The sequence below is a fragment of the Pelodiscus sinensis genome, chromosome 4, assembly GCF_049634645.1.
Source record: "Pelodiscus sinensis isolate JC-2024 chromosome 4, ASM4963464v1, whole genome shotgun sequence".
In the NCBI taxonomy this organism is placed as follows: Eukaryota; Metazoa; Chordata; order Testudines; family Trionychidae; genus Pelodiscus; species Pelodiscus sinensis.
In genome coordinates, this window is record NC_134714.1 from 48,111,475 (window position 1) to 48,129,214 (window position 17,740).

The 17,740-nt window shown below is 46.7% G+C and overlaps 1 protein-coding gene across 5 annotated transcripts in view; it reads right to left on the bottom strand.

Annotated features, from left to right (window-relative positions):
• Window positions 1–7,227: 7,227 nt before the first annotated feature.
• The window catches only part of PRORP (protein only RNase P catalytic subunit), a 100,471-nt gene continuing 89,958 nt past the window's right edge, over window positions 7,228–17,740 (bottom strand). For all 5 annotated transcript variants that reach the window (XM_006117685.4, XM_075926929.1, XM_075926928.1 and 2 more), the window contains exons 6-8: window positions 14,778–14,926; window positions 10,894–11,089; window positions 7,228–7,742 (exon numbers count right to left, since the gene is read on the bottom strand). In XM_006117685.4, the coding sequence (XP_006117747.2) occupies window positions 7,614–7,742; window positions 10,894–11,089; window positions 14,778–14,926 (474 nt within the window). In that variant the 3' untranslated portion in view covers window positions 7,228–7,613. The remainder of the gene's footprint in view (window positions 7,743–10,893; window positions 11,090–14,777; window positions 14,927–17,740) is intronic.

The window sequence follows — 17,740 nt, forward strand, 5'->3', positions numbered from 1 at the left end:
CGCTGGCCGGTTCTTTGCACCTGTCTCTAGCGCGTGCTGCAGACTTGCGCAGGCTGGAGGTGCCCTGCAGCATCGTCCCCTGCTGCCAGCGGGAAGAGGGGCTGCCCCTCCTCCACGTCTGGACACTGGCTTGGAAGTTGCAATATTTAAACCTTTAATAATATAATTAGCAAGTGAGGCCTGGGAACAGGGCTAGCGAATCCGGCTGCTCTGTCCTCAGTCTCAAGAGAAATTGCACCTTTAAGGATTGTGTCAGTTTCACAAAGCAGATCCACAGCTAGTCCATGGCAGCTGCCTCAGGCGGCAGGGATGTAACAGTTGTAACACAGGCATTTAGGGTGGGGCCCTGGGACCCTCTTTTCTTGCGTAAGTTGTCCACTTAGACTAGTGTCCTGTCTTCTGACAGTTGCCAGTGCCAGATGCTTCAAACGGAGTGAATAGACCAGGTCAATTATTGAGCAATACATCACCTGACATCCAGTCCCAGCTTCTGGCAGTTGGAGGTTTAGAGACATCCAGAATACCGGGTTACATCCCTGATCACCCTTGGTAAGAGCTATCGATGGATCTATTGTGCATGGATTTTTCTAATTATTTTTTGAATCCAGTTATACTCTTCACCCTCACAACATTCCCTGGCAATGAGTTTCCACATGTCAGTTGTGGATTGTAGGAAGTACTTCCTTTTGTTTTAATATGTTTCCTATGAATTTCATTGTATGCCCCTTGATTCTTGAGTTATGCAAAGGGGTAAATAACATATTCTCATTCACTTTCTTCACATTATTTATTTCTGCTTTTATAAATTGAACAATCTGAGTTTCTTTAATCTCTTCTCATATGGAACCTCCTTCAGCAACTTAATCATCCAGTGACCTCACAGATTGCTCGGAAGGCTTTCTGCTTCTGATGTACTTAAAAAGTGCTGTTAATTTTGTTAGTAGACTGTAAATTCTTTTTTGGCATGACTATACTTTCAAACTTGACTTGCTATTTTCCTCAGTTGGCCTTTACGCCTACTTTTTAAAGACTGCCTTTTTGCCCCTAACTGCCTCTCATATTCTGTTGTGTAGCCATGGTGGCTTTTTTTGTTGTTGTTCCTTTTACTGTTTTGTTTTTTATTTGGAGGTATACATTTAGTTTGAGCCTCTATTATGGTGTTTACATAGTTTCCATGCAGCTTGCAGGCATTTCACATTTGTGACAGTTCCTTTTAATTTCTATTTAACTTGCTTCCACCTTTTTATGTAGTTTCCTTTTCTGAAGTTCAAAACATGTAACATGAACACTCAAATTCACTATTTTTTCCCCCTTCCTCCTCCCCCAACCCTATCCCTTATTTATTTTGGAACTGGACTTTTAATACTCCATTCATCTGAAGAAGTGGGTTGTTCCCACAAAAGCTCATGATACCATCTACATGTTTTGTTAATCTTTAAGGTGCTGCTAGACCATTTGTTGTTTTTAAAGTTTTTCCAGTTACAGGCTAACTCGCCTGTAAGTCAACCATCAAAGGCGCCAAAGTTCTTTAAACTGCAGGGAAAACTCTGACAAGATCCCTCAGAATTTTGTTCACAGTTGTGAAGATATTGTATGCAGATGATGTACCAAAACAGCAGCTTGGTAAATTCTGATCAAAGTAACAGAATTGCTTTCACACCTTGCATATTAATGTAATAATCTTTGTACAAAGTATGCCTTGTAAGATATCAACTAAAAACTCATAATTTGCTGGTCAGTATCATCCTGATAAAAAAATGTGCGGCAACATTGTTTGTCAAGTTGTAAGATTTTCGAGTATGGTGTATGTGATTTTTCCCATATTCCAAACCCTACAGCCCGGCTCAAACAGAAGTTTGCTAATAGGTCTGTCCTAAAGAAAGGAATGTGTGCTCTGCTTAATTTGAATGTAAATACTAAACAGAGTCATCAAGCAGGGAGGGAAACAAAGAAAATTCAAACAGGTGAGGAAAAAGCAGCAGGGAACAGCCTTCTTTATAGACTGTTTCCTGGTGCATAGCTGGAAATGTTCGTCAAGAGAGGGACTGAAACTACAAAAAAGGGGGTACAAACACCTTTCCTCCGATTGTATTCACTACAGCAGAAGTGACAAAGCAGTATTTGTTGGACTCTGAGAGCAGGTTTACTCTGTAAGATTGATGGAATGCATACAGTGAGAAATTTTGCTTGAATCTGCTATAGGTTATCATGATGGGTATTAGTAAATGCCCTATCTTTATTTTTCTTGTAATCATTTCTGACCTTTTATACCTCCTTATTTGTACTCACTTAGAATCTCTCTCTCTCTCTCTCTCTCTCTCTGCAGTCAATACATTTGTTTTAATTTTTTATTTAAGTGTAGTCTGTTGGGGCAAGTGGCCCTTTCCCTCCACATCTGTGGGCAGCCAATCCACCTTATTGAATCTGTAGCCTGCTAAGATACATTTTTTCTATCCTATCCTTTTCAGGAGTGAGGAGGAGTGTTGCCTGGTGTGGGGAATCAGCAGGGCAACAGGATCGCAGGTGTGCCTAACTCAGCTGCAGAGCCCCAAACCTGTGCTCAGGACAGGGCAGAAAAGAGTCCCTAGTCAGCTCTGTCCTCAGCATGAGCAGCCAAATGCTCAGTTAGCCCAAGCCCTAAGTTGGGTAGTATAGATAGAGTCTGTCTTCTCGAGTCTCCACTCATGCTGAGCAGTTAGTCAGTAGGCCCAGGACATGGTAGCAAAGAGACCGAGGGCTCAGGCCTGCACTCTGGGGCTGTGTCTAGACTGGCAAGTTTTTCCACAAAAGCAGCTGCTTTTGCGGAAAAACTTGCCAGCTGTCTACTCTGGCCGCTTGAATTTCTACAAGAACACTGACGATCTCATGTAAGAAATCAGTGCTTCTTGCGGAAATACTATGCTGCTCCCGTTCGGGCAAAAGTCCTTTTGCGCAAAAGGGCCAGTGTAGACAGCTCAGATTTGTTTTGCGCAAAAAAGCCCCAGTCACGAAAATGGCATCTAGATTGGCACGGACGCTTTTCCGCAAAAAGTGCTTTTGCGGAAAAGCATCCATGCCAATCTAGACGTTCTTTTCCGCAAATGCTTTTAACAGAAAACTTTTCCATTAAAAGCATTTGCGGAAAATCATGCCAGTCTAGACGTAGCCAGGCTGAGCAGCAAAACAGTTAAATGCAGGCTTCTTGCCTAACAAAGGGAGAGACTGCTACTCACGGATTGAATGTTGGGGGGGTAATGATGCAGGCCTACCCACTTCACTGCATCCCAGCCCAGGACCCTAGGGCTATGTCTACAGTGGCAGGTTATTGCGCAAGTAGAGCCATTCTTGCACAAGAATCCGCAGAGCGTCTACACTGCCCGCCTGCTCTTGTGCACGAGTGCCTAGAGCACCACCGAGCAGTAGCCCTTCTGGTTTATGAAGTGGGCCGCTTGGTGCTCCGGTGCCTGGATGGGGATGTGGGTCCCGTCTACAGCTCCCCCTGCAGTTTGAGAACCTGAGGCTGGCGAAGCCGGCAATGGTGGCGTCCAGGTCACGGGGGCGGATGACCCTCTGGAGCAGCACGTCATTGATGGCATGGACAACTTGCAGAGGGGCACATGGGAGCACAGGGGATGCATGGAATGAGACACAGTATGTAAATAGGCCCCTGGGGTGTGCTCACCCTCCCTTTGAGGGCCTCTTCCCCCACGCAGGCCAGGGCCCACTGCCCCCCAGGGATTTGCCCCCCCCACAAGCGGAGCTGTGGGCAGGAGGGACAGCATGACCCCCTGGGCGCAGGGCTTTCCCCTGCCCCTACAGCCTCCCTCTCCCTCCCGGTCTGGCCCCTTCCCTCACCCAGGACGAGCCCTCGGTCTACGGAGGGCCTTACCTGCTGGACAACCACGCCGACAGTGGACCTGCCCACCCCGAACTGGTTCACCACGGGGCGCAGGCAGGTGTCCTGCCTCCGGAGCGCAGGGGTGAGCCAGGTGCAGAGCTCGTGAAATGTCCCCCTGTGCATCCTAAAGTTCTGCACCCGGTGCTGGTCGCCCCATTGTCCCAGCATCAGGCGCTCCCACCAGTCCCCACTGGTGTCGTGTCTCCACAGGCACCTGTTGGTGATGGCGTAGGAGTGCCCGAGTGCAGCTGTTCCATGCATCTGATTGAGCATGTGTTGCCTGGTCTCCAGTTCCTGCTGTAGTAGTGTGGGTCCCTGCAGAAGGACCTTCGCAGCCTCAATTATGGACGTGATGGGACATTGCTGGGTGGGGTCCTCCTCCGGCTCCATGTCTGTGAGCAAGGCAGCGATAGCACATGCTCAGGGGCTGAGTTGGAGGGCACAGCTGTGTCTCTGGATGCCTCAGTGAGATGCCTCAGCATGCAGCCACAGGGAAATGGCCATCCAGGGGTCCCTTTAAGCACGTTACCCAGCAGGGGTCCGGCGCGCGCACACAGACGCCGCTGGTGACCTCTTGACATGGCCAAAGTGGTTCCGGGGCCAAGTTATTGCGTAATGGCATCCCACCAGTGTGCACGCTTTCTCACGCAAGAGCTCAGCGTTCTTGCACTGCGCTTCTGGCCGGTGTGTATGCTTTCTTGCGCAAAATATGCTTGCGCAATAACCCGCCAGTGTAGACATAGCCTTGCAGTGGCAAAGCAGTCTGCCCCGGATCAGTGGGGATCCTGACTGTAACATGCTGACAGTGTTATATGCAGATGGGTTGGCTACTCCTAGGCCATCCCCCCTCAGGGAGTATCTGGTTCTGTAGAATGTCATCCTGGCTGTCAAGGAATGGGGACTGTCAGGGCTCGTGGCTCCGCTGTGTTTCTTAAATAGATTTGTGTTTTAACTTTTTCAGGGTAGTCTAACTTCATTTTAAATACAGTAAAATATGAATTTATGTCTAACACAAAAGATTTCAATGTTTTATTTATGGCAGGGGCGGGGAACCGTTTTTGGGTTGGGGGGCCACTGACCCACAGAAAAATCAGTTGGAGACCACGCAAGTGAGAAGCAAAAAAAACTCCTCCAAACCCCCCCAACCCTCACTGATATGGCTCCCAACTGAGACACCTCATTCCTCTGGTGCTCCAGCCCCATGGGATGAGGGGAAGTGACAGGGAGGATTGAGGTTCAGGGCTTCCCATAGGCCAGATTTACTTTACTGTTTCTGGAGTTAGTGGATTTTGTGGACCTCCTTCTTCTCTGGGGTGGGGACAGAAATAAAGGGTTCAGTGTGCAGGACAGAACTGCCAGCAAGTGGGATAGGGATGGGGGTGCAAGGTCTGGGTGGAAGGTAAGGTGCAGAAGCAGGATGGGAGAAGTCTGTCTGGCTGGGGGGAGGGAGCAAGAGCAAGGAAGGGTACAGGAGCAAGCTAGGAGTGCGGGGTCTTTGTAAGGGAGGGAGTGAGTGAGGGAGATTGGGGTGTGAGGGTCTGGGCATGAGGGGGGACGCTTATCTGGTTTCACACCCATTGTTCCCATTGGAGGATGGTTTGTAGAGAGCTGCTCCCTTGTAAGACTGTGCTACTGGTAGCAGGAATTGCTCCTATAATATATTGCTTCCAGAAGTAGCACAACCCTACAGGCTATGACAGAAAACCAAATCTTTAGAATTGCTACCCATTTCAGCACTTGGGAGCTCCTCTGTTGTTCTCTGCACTGACTTTGTGCTTATGGCAATCCAAATGGTATCTTATCAGCACAGGAAATCCTGAGATTCCAGAGTTTTTCCACAGGGGTACAAAGCAAGTCGGGGGACTCAGAGGAATAGCTCAGTGGTTTGCGCATTGGCCTGCTAAATGCAGTATTGTGAGCTCAATCCTTGAGGATGCCATTTAGGAATCTGGGGCAAAATCTGTCAGGGATGGTGCTTGGTCCTGCTGTGAAGCCAGGGAACTGGACTTGATGACCTGTCAAGGTCTGTTCCAGGAGATAGGTGTTTCCATTCATATTTTATGTACTGGGCACAATGCAATACAGAAGTGTTTCTCTGTTTACACCAGCTCTTCAGTGACGGGTGAAGGCGGGGGGCAGAGCCCCTAGGATCCCTGCTCCTTCTGACTGAACCCTCCCCAACCTCCTGGGGAGATAGGTAGCCCCCTCCCTTGGCTTCTAGAGGAGCCCCACTCCGTGCAGCTGCCCTACAGAGCAGCCCTCCCTTCCTCAGAAATGAAGCTGCCTGCACCGCTGAGCAGAAGGCAGGGTCGATAGGTCCCATGAGGAAAGGCCTCTGGGCTCCTCTGCATGCTTCCTCAGCCCCGCAGTGTGACCGGGCCAGTTCTGCTGCTTCCAAGGCTTCTCCAGGGGCTGGTGCGGCACATCCCACCAGGCAGTTCCTGGAGGCGGCAGGACTTGCGAGAAGATATCACGGCACAGCCAATCTCCCATCTAGCAGAGCTGGCTCCCTGCTGGTTTGGCTGGATACCTAGCTGCAGCAGCGCTAGAGGGCTTTGAGAAGTGGTGTGGTGTGCGGGCTGCTGCTTCCCTACTGAGACCGCTGCCCAGCAGGAAAAGCCTCGCTGCGGTTCCCCCAGCGGGGGAGGGAGGAAGCTCGCTCCCCTGCCACACGCAGCAGGGCAGCAGTGTGGGTTCCCCGTCTTGTGGGGAGGCGGGCTGAGCTTGAGCCGTGGCCCAGGTGGGGTGGCGGCCTTGGACTACTAGTGAGAACCACTGCGCTAAAGGAATAGCAGATAACATGTAGAGTCCAGGAGTGGCCTGAGCAGTACAGGACACACATCACTGATGGAAAATCTAAGACTGGGGAAGTGCAGTTATACAACACTCTGCAGTATAACCAAGGCTGTTGAGAGCCAAATGTAAGTGTGGCTAGCTGGCTGCAGTTACACACTGATATTCAGGGTGTGACTTGCAAACTGGGAGGCTATTTGTGACTAGCCCACTGAGAGCTATTTCTTTAAATAGGAGACCCAACAGCTCCCTTATTATATTGCAAAACCTGACAATGAATTTCTCTTTAGACTCTTCCACAAAGATGGAAAAAACAGGATTCATGATTGCCACACAAAGAGTTAATAAGTAATGATAAATGTTTTACAATACTTTTTCTGTTATACCACTTTTACTGTCATCTAATTAATTAACTCAAGTATCTGTGAAAGAGGCTATATAAAAATCCAATTATGTTATATTATTGTCCACTGTGAAGATCCTAATATAATACATTTTTATTTAAAAAACAAACTATTATTTCACCCAACAAAAAAGTTCAAAATTTTACATCTGTGGAAATTTTGAAGCTAAATTTTATTAGGAGGATACATGGACCATCCCAGTGCTTAATCACTTTATCACCTCCTCCCAATGAAATCTTTATAAATGATGCTGCTACAACACATCTCTTATTTACTACAGGGCAAAATGAATTCTGGTTATCAAAGCTGCAAGTAATGGGCCAAATTCATCCTGCTATAACACAACTGACTTCAGTGGTGTTATGGCAGATATGAATTTGGTGAACTATGATTACTGATCATTTAGTCAGCAGCAGAATTCGTATTTGGTGTATTAATCCCATGAATGTGCGTGATCACTGGATCCGCCCATTAGCAACAGTGGCGAACAATTACAGTTTTAGTTTGTAAGACTGTAAGTTTGTAGTTTGCATTCTTTCTTATTTCCGTTGAAGGCAAAGCCATTTGGTTGGCACTTCATAGGAATATCTTTCCACCAGTTGTTCATCATAGGGAATATGCCAAGTGTCACCAGTAGTCTGCACCACTGTGTCGTAAGTGGGAAGAGGCTGTGGGTAAAGACAAAAAAAAAATATTATATTGACTTTGCTTAATGTAAAAATAAACGTTGTAATGACTTTGCAACATTTCCTGCCCTTTCTCTGGAGTATAAGTAGAAAGCTGTTGGATAGTTTTGCAGAACAGCAAACACAAAAAGCAGAGCACATTAAAATAAATAGATAGATGGTCCAACTGCAAGCAATAATGGATATTTCTGTTAGTAAACCTTGCAGTCAACCCACCTTGGACATATGTATAAATCTCAGTTAATATGCATATACAAAATGTTAATAAGAGTCCCAGTATTGTTGTCTGTCCACATTCTGTTGAACTCAGAAAGCACACCACAGGAATCTCTTTGTTGACTTCAAAATTTCTACTGTTTACTTGATCTCTCTCGTCAACGATAATAATCTTCTCAATATTATTCTCTACACACAATCTTTCTGCTTTGTGTAATTTTAAATATTTTATCTTAATATGCAGTCATGTAGAGATAGTGAATCCATCAATTTCCTTAGTAGTTTGTTTCAAAGGTTAATCAACCCTGTTTAATATGTGTGTCTTATTTTTAAGTTGAATTGACCAGTTTTAAATTCAATCCTTGGTTCTTATTATGCCTTGCTCTGCTATATTAAAGAATTAGTATTGGTATTTTCTGCTTGTGAAGCTATTTACATACTGTAAAGCAAGTCACCTCTCAATTTTGTTTTGTTAAACTAAACAGATCAAGTTTTTTAATTCTCTCAATGTGGGTCATTTTCTCCAGACCTTGAATTGGTTTTGTGGCTCTTTGCTCATTCTCCCAATTTTTCCACATTCTGTTTAAGTTGTAGACACAATAACTGTATGCAGTATTTTATTATTGGTCTCGCCAAGGAAATGGTAAGTGACTTCCTCCAGCCAAAACTAAGCATATAATGTTCAGAAGGATGTCACTCATTTAGCTGTATACTAATTATATACCCAACTAATACAATTTATCTCTTTACTGCACCAAACACTTTCCTATGTAAGTAGTATAAGGGGTCTACCATCAATCAAATGTTAGCCCCGCCCCCAACCCTCTAGTCCCTCCCCTGACACCGGAAGACCTGCCTTTGGGGGTAGTACATCTGGGGTCAAGAAGGACACGTGACCGGAAGTAAAGGGTGTCAGTTGACCCCTCTAAGGACTCACCCCTCCACCCTCTACCAAAAAGGGTGTTTCCCCTGTAGGACTGCCCCGCAAACCGCTTTGACCAATCGGGGCAGTTCCGGGGTGGTTGACCCTCCCAGAAGTGGGTCATGTGACCACTCTAAGACCTCGTCCCGCCACCCTCTAGCAATTAGGAAGGGCTTTTCCCCTGTAGGACCGCCCTGCAAACCGCTTTGACCAATCAGGGGGCAGTTCTTAGAGGGGCAGTGGACGAGTTCTTAGACGGGTCACATGACCCACTTCTGGGCAGGTCAGAAGTCTTAACAGGATTAAAATACAAGGTAGATACTCAAGCCCGTAAGTCCCTAATACGAGGAAGCTGATTGGAGTCCCACTAATGGTTCACTTTCACTGCACTGTAGATATACCCTCAGGGTAACATTTTCAAGTATGTGCACCCTTGCATCCCACCCCAAGCCCCAGCCCATGACACCCCCTCCCTCCACCCAGCATGTTCTAGGCCCACCTCTTCCTGACCCTGCTCTGCCCACACACTACGTCTTCCCCCAAACCCTCACCCTACCTCTTTCCACCCCTTCACCCTCATTTTGTTCCTTCTTCAAAGCCCCTAATCCGGGGAGGGCAAAAGGGCCTCCGCAGGCTGAATTCGGCCCACCAAGTGGGTCGATCCAGCCCACGGATGCCTTGTTGCTCCCCTGCCCCCAGGCCAGTCAGGGCTGGGGATGGGTAAGCGTGCAGTGCTTAGACTGACAGGGGTAACTAAGCACCACATGCCCCTTGCAGAGCAGGGGCAGGGAACGAGAGACTTTGTGCGCTCCCCGCCATCCCCCCAAGACAATCAGAGCCTGGGGGTGTGGGGAAGCGCATGAAGTTTCCTCCTGCCCTGTCCCGTGACACTTAAGAGTCGACCCTGGAGATTGACTTTAAGCATTGCATGCCTCTGGCAGGGGAGAAAACTTTGTGCGCTCCCCTGGCCCACAGGCCCTGATTGACCTAGGGTCGGGAGAGCGCATGAAGTCTCCTCCCGCCCTGCAAGGGATATGCGGTGCTTAGAGTCAATTGCCAGCTGCCGTTCAGCTGGTGGTTGACTCTAAGCGTGGGGTCCCCTTGCAGTTCAGAAGCAGGGAGAGACAGACTTCCTGTGTTCCCCCTTCCCCCAGGCTCTGATTGATCTGGGGCTGGGAGGAGCATACAAAGTCTCCTCCCTCCACCAGGGGCACTGGCGCCTAGAGGGAACTGCCAGATGTCCAGAACAGCTGGTAGTTATCTCTGGGGAGGGGGCAGTGGCAAAGACTTCATGCACCCCCCCGCCCAGGCCAAGCAGGGTCTGTGGGTGGGGAAACATGGAAGTGTCCTGGCCCTGCCCCTTCTGTTCAAGACTCCACCCCTTCTGGGGTGGCCTGAGGTCACTTCAAAAATTTCTGAAGTGGCTGCCCATCTAAAATTATTGCCCACCCCTGCCCTAATCCCGCCTCTCATGAGTAATGCCGGGAGCTGGTGAGGCAGAGCAGAACCACCAGCCCCCACGCCACCCAGACCCTCTGTCCCCTGAAGCAGGCTGGAATAAAGCGGTGCCAGTTGTGCTGCTGCTGGCTGCCCAGACGCCACATCTCACCAAAGCACAAGGCCCAGAGCGACCACCCAGAACCGTCCAATGGATGGGATGGCTCTGTGTGCACCTAGGATACATTGTACCCAAAAGGTCTGTAAAGGTAAATGAGTAACTGTTCAGGTAAACAGCTGCTAATGCTCTTGAAGCATCACTTTCTTGTCTATTAATCAATATTGTTGCCTACAATGGCAAACACCACATTTTACGAGCAAAAATGCTATGAGAGTGAAACTGAGGTTTTGAGCACAGTGCTGCTTATGTACTTATGCATACAAATTCTGCCTGTAAGCCTCAATAAATTTTTTTCTATGTTTTTTATTAGTTGTGGCCATAACTACACATTTAATGAGTATGTTTTGTATGTTTTCTAAAGAGAGCAGAGAACTTGCCTGAAATTTTATCCTCTTTCCTGGCCAGTAGTGGGAAAGCACCATTTGGTGTCCACGTTGCCACTTAAAGAACAGATGTCGAGTAAGACTGTCGGGAAGACAAGCCTTGTGATCTCGCAGGAGGTCTCTAGTAAGGAACTTACAATGATTGCCTGAATGAAGAGTGGCATATAACAGGAAAGGGTCATCTTCTGACCTAAACAAGCCACAAAGAAATAAGACAGACGTCATTCATGGGTACACAAAGGTTTCAGGAAATGAATCGGGCATTCAGCTGAATTTTATTCATCATCAATGCAAATTCCCATCACTACTAAGTTCTCTGTTAAATAGGAACTTTTCCTGTTTACTACAAAACATCCAAATGTTCAGAAGGGAATGAAAATGTAGCTGACTACTAGAAAGAACATTTCCCCTTCCCACTATGACACATCAAGTAACAAAACGGCAACTTGCCATGTGACAACAATAAACTGCTACACTGAACAGAATCACCAACATTCAAATTGAGTTTTCCAGGATCCTACACTCTCATGCAAAAGTGTACTGCATCCATACAGACCAATAACTTAATGTAAGCATATGGTAAACATCTCTAGTGTCAAGTGAACACAGTGTAACTCTGTGTTTCATAGACTTGTCAGCACATTCGATCCAAGAAACTCTAAGATTTTTTTCACAGGATATACTCAACTTCATCTTCATTGAAATGAGGCTAATGTGAAGCAGGACTGGGAAAGAGAGATTAATTTTTTATTAAACTTTTTATTTCTCCCTGACAAAAGCCCCATGACATACCAACTGCTCTGCAATTCTACAGTACTTTCCATGCCAAGGATCTCAAAATAGCTACGTCAGAAGAGCTGTTGCATATTTATTAGAGGTGGAGCCCAGCAGGTGTGTTTATAGTTAACACGTTGCATTACAAGATTCTGTTTTCAGTTGTTTATGACTTGGCCAAACTTTAACCACACAGGCTGAAATTTTCCATGCTGGGTTTCTGCTCAGGCTCATTTTTTTAGTTTCAGCAAAATTGGTTTATCTGACTCTGAGAAGATTAAGAAAAAAATGCTCTTTGCCTAAGTTAGAAACTATTATAATAATTTTGCTGAGAAGCTCTTCAGTACCTCCAAACTGGAGTAGGGACTGAAATTTGGAATGGTGAAGTGAGGATCTTTGTTCCAGGGATGTGCCTTTTCCTGTTCCCATGAAAAACAATTCTATATGGCCAAGTCATGAGCCTTTGAAAAATCATAGTTCACACATGCTCAGTAGAGACCTCCTAGAGTTTGGCAGCTACATTCTCTGTAGATTCCCTCTATACTAGGTAAGCTCAATCAGAGGCTAAAAATGAGTATCTATGAAATTGCTGCTCCTGCTGCCAGAGGTTGTTGTGGTTCTGGGTACAGGAACTAGAAGCAGAGATTCTGTCTGTCCTGTGTTTTCAATGCCATCTCTGCTGGTGCCTAGGCAGCATGCAAGCAGCGGCCTGACTCAAATGCAGAGGACACAAGAGACAGACTTGATGAGGGGTGAAGGAGATGGCAAATGAAGTAAATTGGGACAAGGAGGCTAGGGGAACACCGGGACTGGCTGAGCCAGGAAAATGGGAGGAGGGGTTGGAGATAAAGAATGGATATGGGGGGAGAGACTGCGACTTGCTGGATGAGAAGATTGAGACAAGAAGCCAGGCAAAGAGGTTGAGACTCTGAGCCAAAGAAGGGAACTAGGACTGTGAACTAGGTTGGGAGGAAGGCGGAGATTCCAATGGGGAGACCAGAAGCCAGTGGGGGGATTAGCAGAGATCAAACTGCAGCAAGGGAAGGTGAGTCTGGGACCACTAGAAAACATTCCCTCTTTCCAGAATCTGGACTAGAGCTCAAGGTTCCCTACTCTCAACATTCCTCTACTGTCAAGCAATATGTAGTGAAATGGGCATCTCATCCTTTTCTAGTGCTGTCCACATACAGCAGCAATTTTCAGCCTGTAATCCGTGGATTCAGCTGTCAATATGGGTAAATATACATACCAATCAAACACCCACGGCAGGTGTAAGTCAATTGACTTGGACTCAAAATGCTCGGTCTGTGTGGCTGCAAAATTGCTGTGAAGACATTACATTCGGCCTCAGATTGGAGCCAGAGCTCTGGGACCTCACAAGGGGTGAGAGTCCCAGATCCTGGGCTCCAGTCTGTGCCTGAATATCTACATTGCAATTTTTAGCACCTCAGCCAGAGCCTGAGTCAGCTAACCCAGACCAGCTGCAGGTCTTTTATTTCAGCACACATATACCCTAAGCCTCTAAATTATGAGAGCTCTATATTTTAGCACCATTTAGAGACTCTACACACACACACATACACACACACTCTATATTTTAGCACCATTTAGAGACTACACACACACACATATGAGAGCTCTATATTTTAGCACCATTTAGACCACACACACACACACACACACACACACACACACACACACACACACACACACACACACACACACAGAGAGAGAGAGAGAGAGAGAGAGAGAGAGAGAGAGAGAGAGGTTAAAACTCTCTAAACCAGGACTCTCTGGTCCGACAACATCCGTGGTCCTGCACGCATGCTGCAGGACCAGAGAGTCCGAGTAGAGGGTCAGCAGTAGGGAGTTTTGCGGGGATGGCAGGGCAGTAGGTTGTCCTTAGTGAGCTGCTTGCTGGACTGCTGAGTGCAGCAGAGGGGCTGGGAGACTCAGCACATGGCTGCCTGGTGGGGCTGCAAGCCAAAGTAGCAGCATTGGCAATGGTGGTGGCCTGGTGGGGTCAGAAGCCCTGGTATGCATCTGCCTGGTGAGGCCAGGAGACCTAGTGCGTGGCTGTGTACCTGGAGCCACAGTGCATGGCTGCCCGGAGGGGTCAGAAGCCCCGGTGTGCGGCTGCCCAGCAGGGCTGGGAGACCTAGCACATGACTGTGTGCCTGGAGCCACGGCAGCAGCAACTGCTCTGCAGGGTCGTCAGGGCAGTTGGCCGGCAACAGTTGGGGAGCCAGCTGGGAGGCCAGCAGGCCAGGCCAGAGCTAGGAGGGGTGTATGGCAGGGGGGCCAGATATGACCTCGCCTGGTCCAGCAAAATCCCATTCGAGACTGGTCAGGTTCTGAGAGTGCTGGACCAGGGAGGTCCAACCTGTAGTATCATGAGCTTTTGTGGGCAAAACTCACTTCTTCAGAGATGACCTTGAGTTGAAAAAAACAGGGGGATGTTGTTCTCTTTTGCATGTATAAGGGCTGAAAACTGACAGTGCTTTATAATAAATAGTAGTAAGTCAAAAATCAGCTGGTTTAGGGATCTACTATATATTTGAGAGAGTTTGTGTGTCTGTCTGTCCGTGAGTCCATTTGTTCAAGAACTCCTCCTGAACGGTAAGAGCTTGGACCATCAAATTTGGTAGTTTCTCACAAAATGGAAAGGGAGGGGTCTTGGAGGAAGGACAGTTATACTGCAGAATGACCCATAGAGGGGCAGCAAGAGGTCAGAGATGGGGACCAGGACAGATATAACCCCCACTGGGCCAGCTGGCGGGGAGGGATGGGGAAAGGCTGAGCTATCAGAGAGTGTTTGGTTGTGTGCCTGCTTGTGTGTGTGCCTGCAGCGGCCATGAAGAGGTGCTTTTCACCTGTCCCCAACCTGCTGTGGCGAAAGAGCACTGGAGTTACTCTTTTCCTGGGGCAGTCTACATATTGAGCCCCTCATCCTCAGCCCCACCCCAGAGCAGTGATTTAAATGATGAAAAACAAACTTATTTGAGTTATGGATCTGAGCAATGCTGGGTAAATCTTTTAATTAAAAATAAAAATAAATCTAGATTTGACCTGCAGTACGTGTAGTCACCTTCTACGATACTTACACATTTTCAGCAAAGAAAAAGTCTGCTTTCTTCTGCGTAGCAGCCACAATAGGCCTTTTCCAGTTAGGAGATCCCGTCAGCATGTGTTTGCGGCCCAGCACGAGTAACCGCAGATTCTTCTGTGCCAGGTGGGAGACAACATCAAGTAGCTGCAGGAAACAAAGCAAAAGCAGAGACAGTTTTAGCTGCAAAAACAAAAATGACAGGAAATACATTTTCTTCTCTATGTTTCTAGTCCAGGGAATCATTTCCTGGTCAGTCTCACATGAATCCTTCCTGGGTCAGTAGTAGGTAGGAAATTCATTTTTAATATAAAAAAAAATACCTAACCTGTGAAAAGTGTCAATTATCAAAAACATACACAAAAATAAAACTCTGCTGTTATTAACTGCTTTAAACTTTCACAACATCCTATTAATTAATACATGGGAAGTGATACAGAGGTCCCTGGACAGCTCAACAGGTAAGTGTCACAGGGAAGACTTGAATCACACTAGGATTCTTACACACGGGTCTGGGAATGGTACAGAAGAGAAGCCCTTGATCTTAGTCAATGAAGTGAGGAAGGCATGACTGTTGGCTCCAGTAGCATCACTTACTAAAGTTGTTGTAAAAGTATTATTGATCAGTACTCAGTACTGCTCTACAAAGAGTAAGAGAGACTATGCATGTATGAAGGAACTGGTGAAAACGTCATTAAGTCCATTATCAAGCAATGCATGACTCAATATTTCAGGGTGGTAAAATTCACCACTATGCCAGATTCTCCACTGAAGGACCTTACAGCCAGGCTGTGTCTACACTGGGCACTTATTCCGGAAAATCAGCCGCTTTTCCGGAATAAGCTGCGAGCTGTCTACACTGGCCCTTGAATTTCCGGAAAAGCAACGATGCTCTACTGTACAAAATCAGCCGCTATTCTGGAAAAACTATTCTGCTCCCGCTTGGGCATAAGTCCTTATTCCGGAACACTGTTCCAGAAAAGGGCCAGTGTAGACAGCCCAGTAGTCTTTTCCGGAAAAAAGCCCCGATCGCGAAAATGGCGATCAGGGCTCTTTTCTGGAAAAGCGCGTCTACATTGGCCACAGAAGCTTTTCCGGAAAAAGGGCTTTTCCGGAAAAGAGCCTGCCAATGTAGACGCTCCTTTTCCGGAAAAACTGAAAACAGAATAGTATTCCGTTTTAAGCAGTTCCGTAAATTCATGCCAGTGTAGACACAGCCCAAAGGTGTAAGTTAGAACTGCTCTTGTACCATTCTGACTTGTTCTAGGGCCAGTTCATTGAGGATCAGGGAGCCTTCCCTCTTCACTGCACCCAAGCAGACATGGACAGGGTGGAGAACCTGATCATCTATGTAGACTGTACACACGTGGACTGAGTGCAAATTAATATAATAGCTATATTGCCCAAAAAAGGAGGAAAATTAGTTTCTGAGATTGTAGCACATTGCCTGGATATTATACACAAATGCTTTAGAAAAGAGAGCTTTCTAATTCTTCATTGCTATTACTTCCCAGGTCTGTATTTTTCCCCCCTCTATGACTGCTGACTCCCTAGCCCTTTCTTTTCCCCCTCCTCACTCCTTGTTTCTTCTCTCTCTGTCTTCAACATGCTTCTTTGCTATATGGACAAGAAAGGAAAGGGAGCACCTGCAAGCACGGCTCCCGCTTGTCCCCTCCTGCACTACTGCCTCTGATACAGAGACAGCAGCAGGGCAGGGGCTGGCGACTCTGTGGGAGCCACTCCCCTGTGTGTAATCGTGTAACCACAGAAATTTTCAGCAGTTAAATGTTTACATAAATAAACACATTTTAGCATCTCTAGTTCACAGAGTCTTTTATCGCAAAACCATTTTTTAAAGAATGGATTCTTCAGGACAAGGCTATGTTGCCTTAATAAAACATTGTGTTCAAAGTATTTCCATACAGCAGAATTAACTGCACTCACTGGCTTTCAGGAAATGAAGTCTGGCTTTGGGTAAAGCTTTACACACTGGGCTGTGAGTGGCAGAGAGATTTTCTACAGACAACAAACAGTACTTCCTTTCCATTTTTGATAGAACTGCAGTAGTAAATCTATAATTGATGTACTAGCTTTTTCTTAAAAGTGACCTAAAAAGGAAAAGGAAATGACTTGTGCTTTCTTTTTGCTTTTTTTTTTTTAACGTATAAGATGACTGAAAGGAGCTGAAGGGCTGACCTGCCCCTCAGTTTGTTTTTTGCTTAAAACTATCAAACATTAGGGGTTGATCTACATACACACAAACTACCATCCAAATAACTAAACTGATTTTAATTAACATCTTCTGATACTTTGTCACAAAAGTTTATATATGGACTAGGGACGTTAGATATCAATTAATGTAATAATTGTGTAACCACATCAAATCTTAGCTGTTATACAATTATTCAACAGTCCCTGGGGGGCAGGGCAGACGGCCAGTACACTCCCGGCCCCACTCCCAGAGAGCCCCATGCAACCCCACAATGTTGCCTCTGTATTAGCAGCAGCACCTGACCACAGGGGCCCTGAGCTACCCAGTGACAGAGGCTACACTGACATCCCACGGAGCAGCCTTTGTCTGTAATGAGCCCGGGCTCCCCACAGACAGAGGCTGCTCCGCGTCAGCCTCCCCTCTCCCCCACTGCTGCCTCTGATAAAGTTGGCAGTGCACAAGGAGGGAGGCAGGCCGCTCTGCAGAATAAGTGTTTCCTGGAATTGAGAAGTCAGAATATCTCAATGCACACACTACATTATGAACTCTAACTACTTCAGCAACCAAGTCCTTATGTACCAATCAAACCCATCCTTTCTTTGTGTTATTGCTCTTACCTGTAGCATAACAGTCACACAACCACCATCCCCTATGCTTTATACAGCAGGCCTGATTAATTTTCATACCTGTATTTGTTACTAGACACATAGTGGGGTAGTGCTGTATGTATGTATTATTGACCAGAGTAC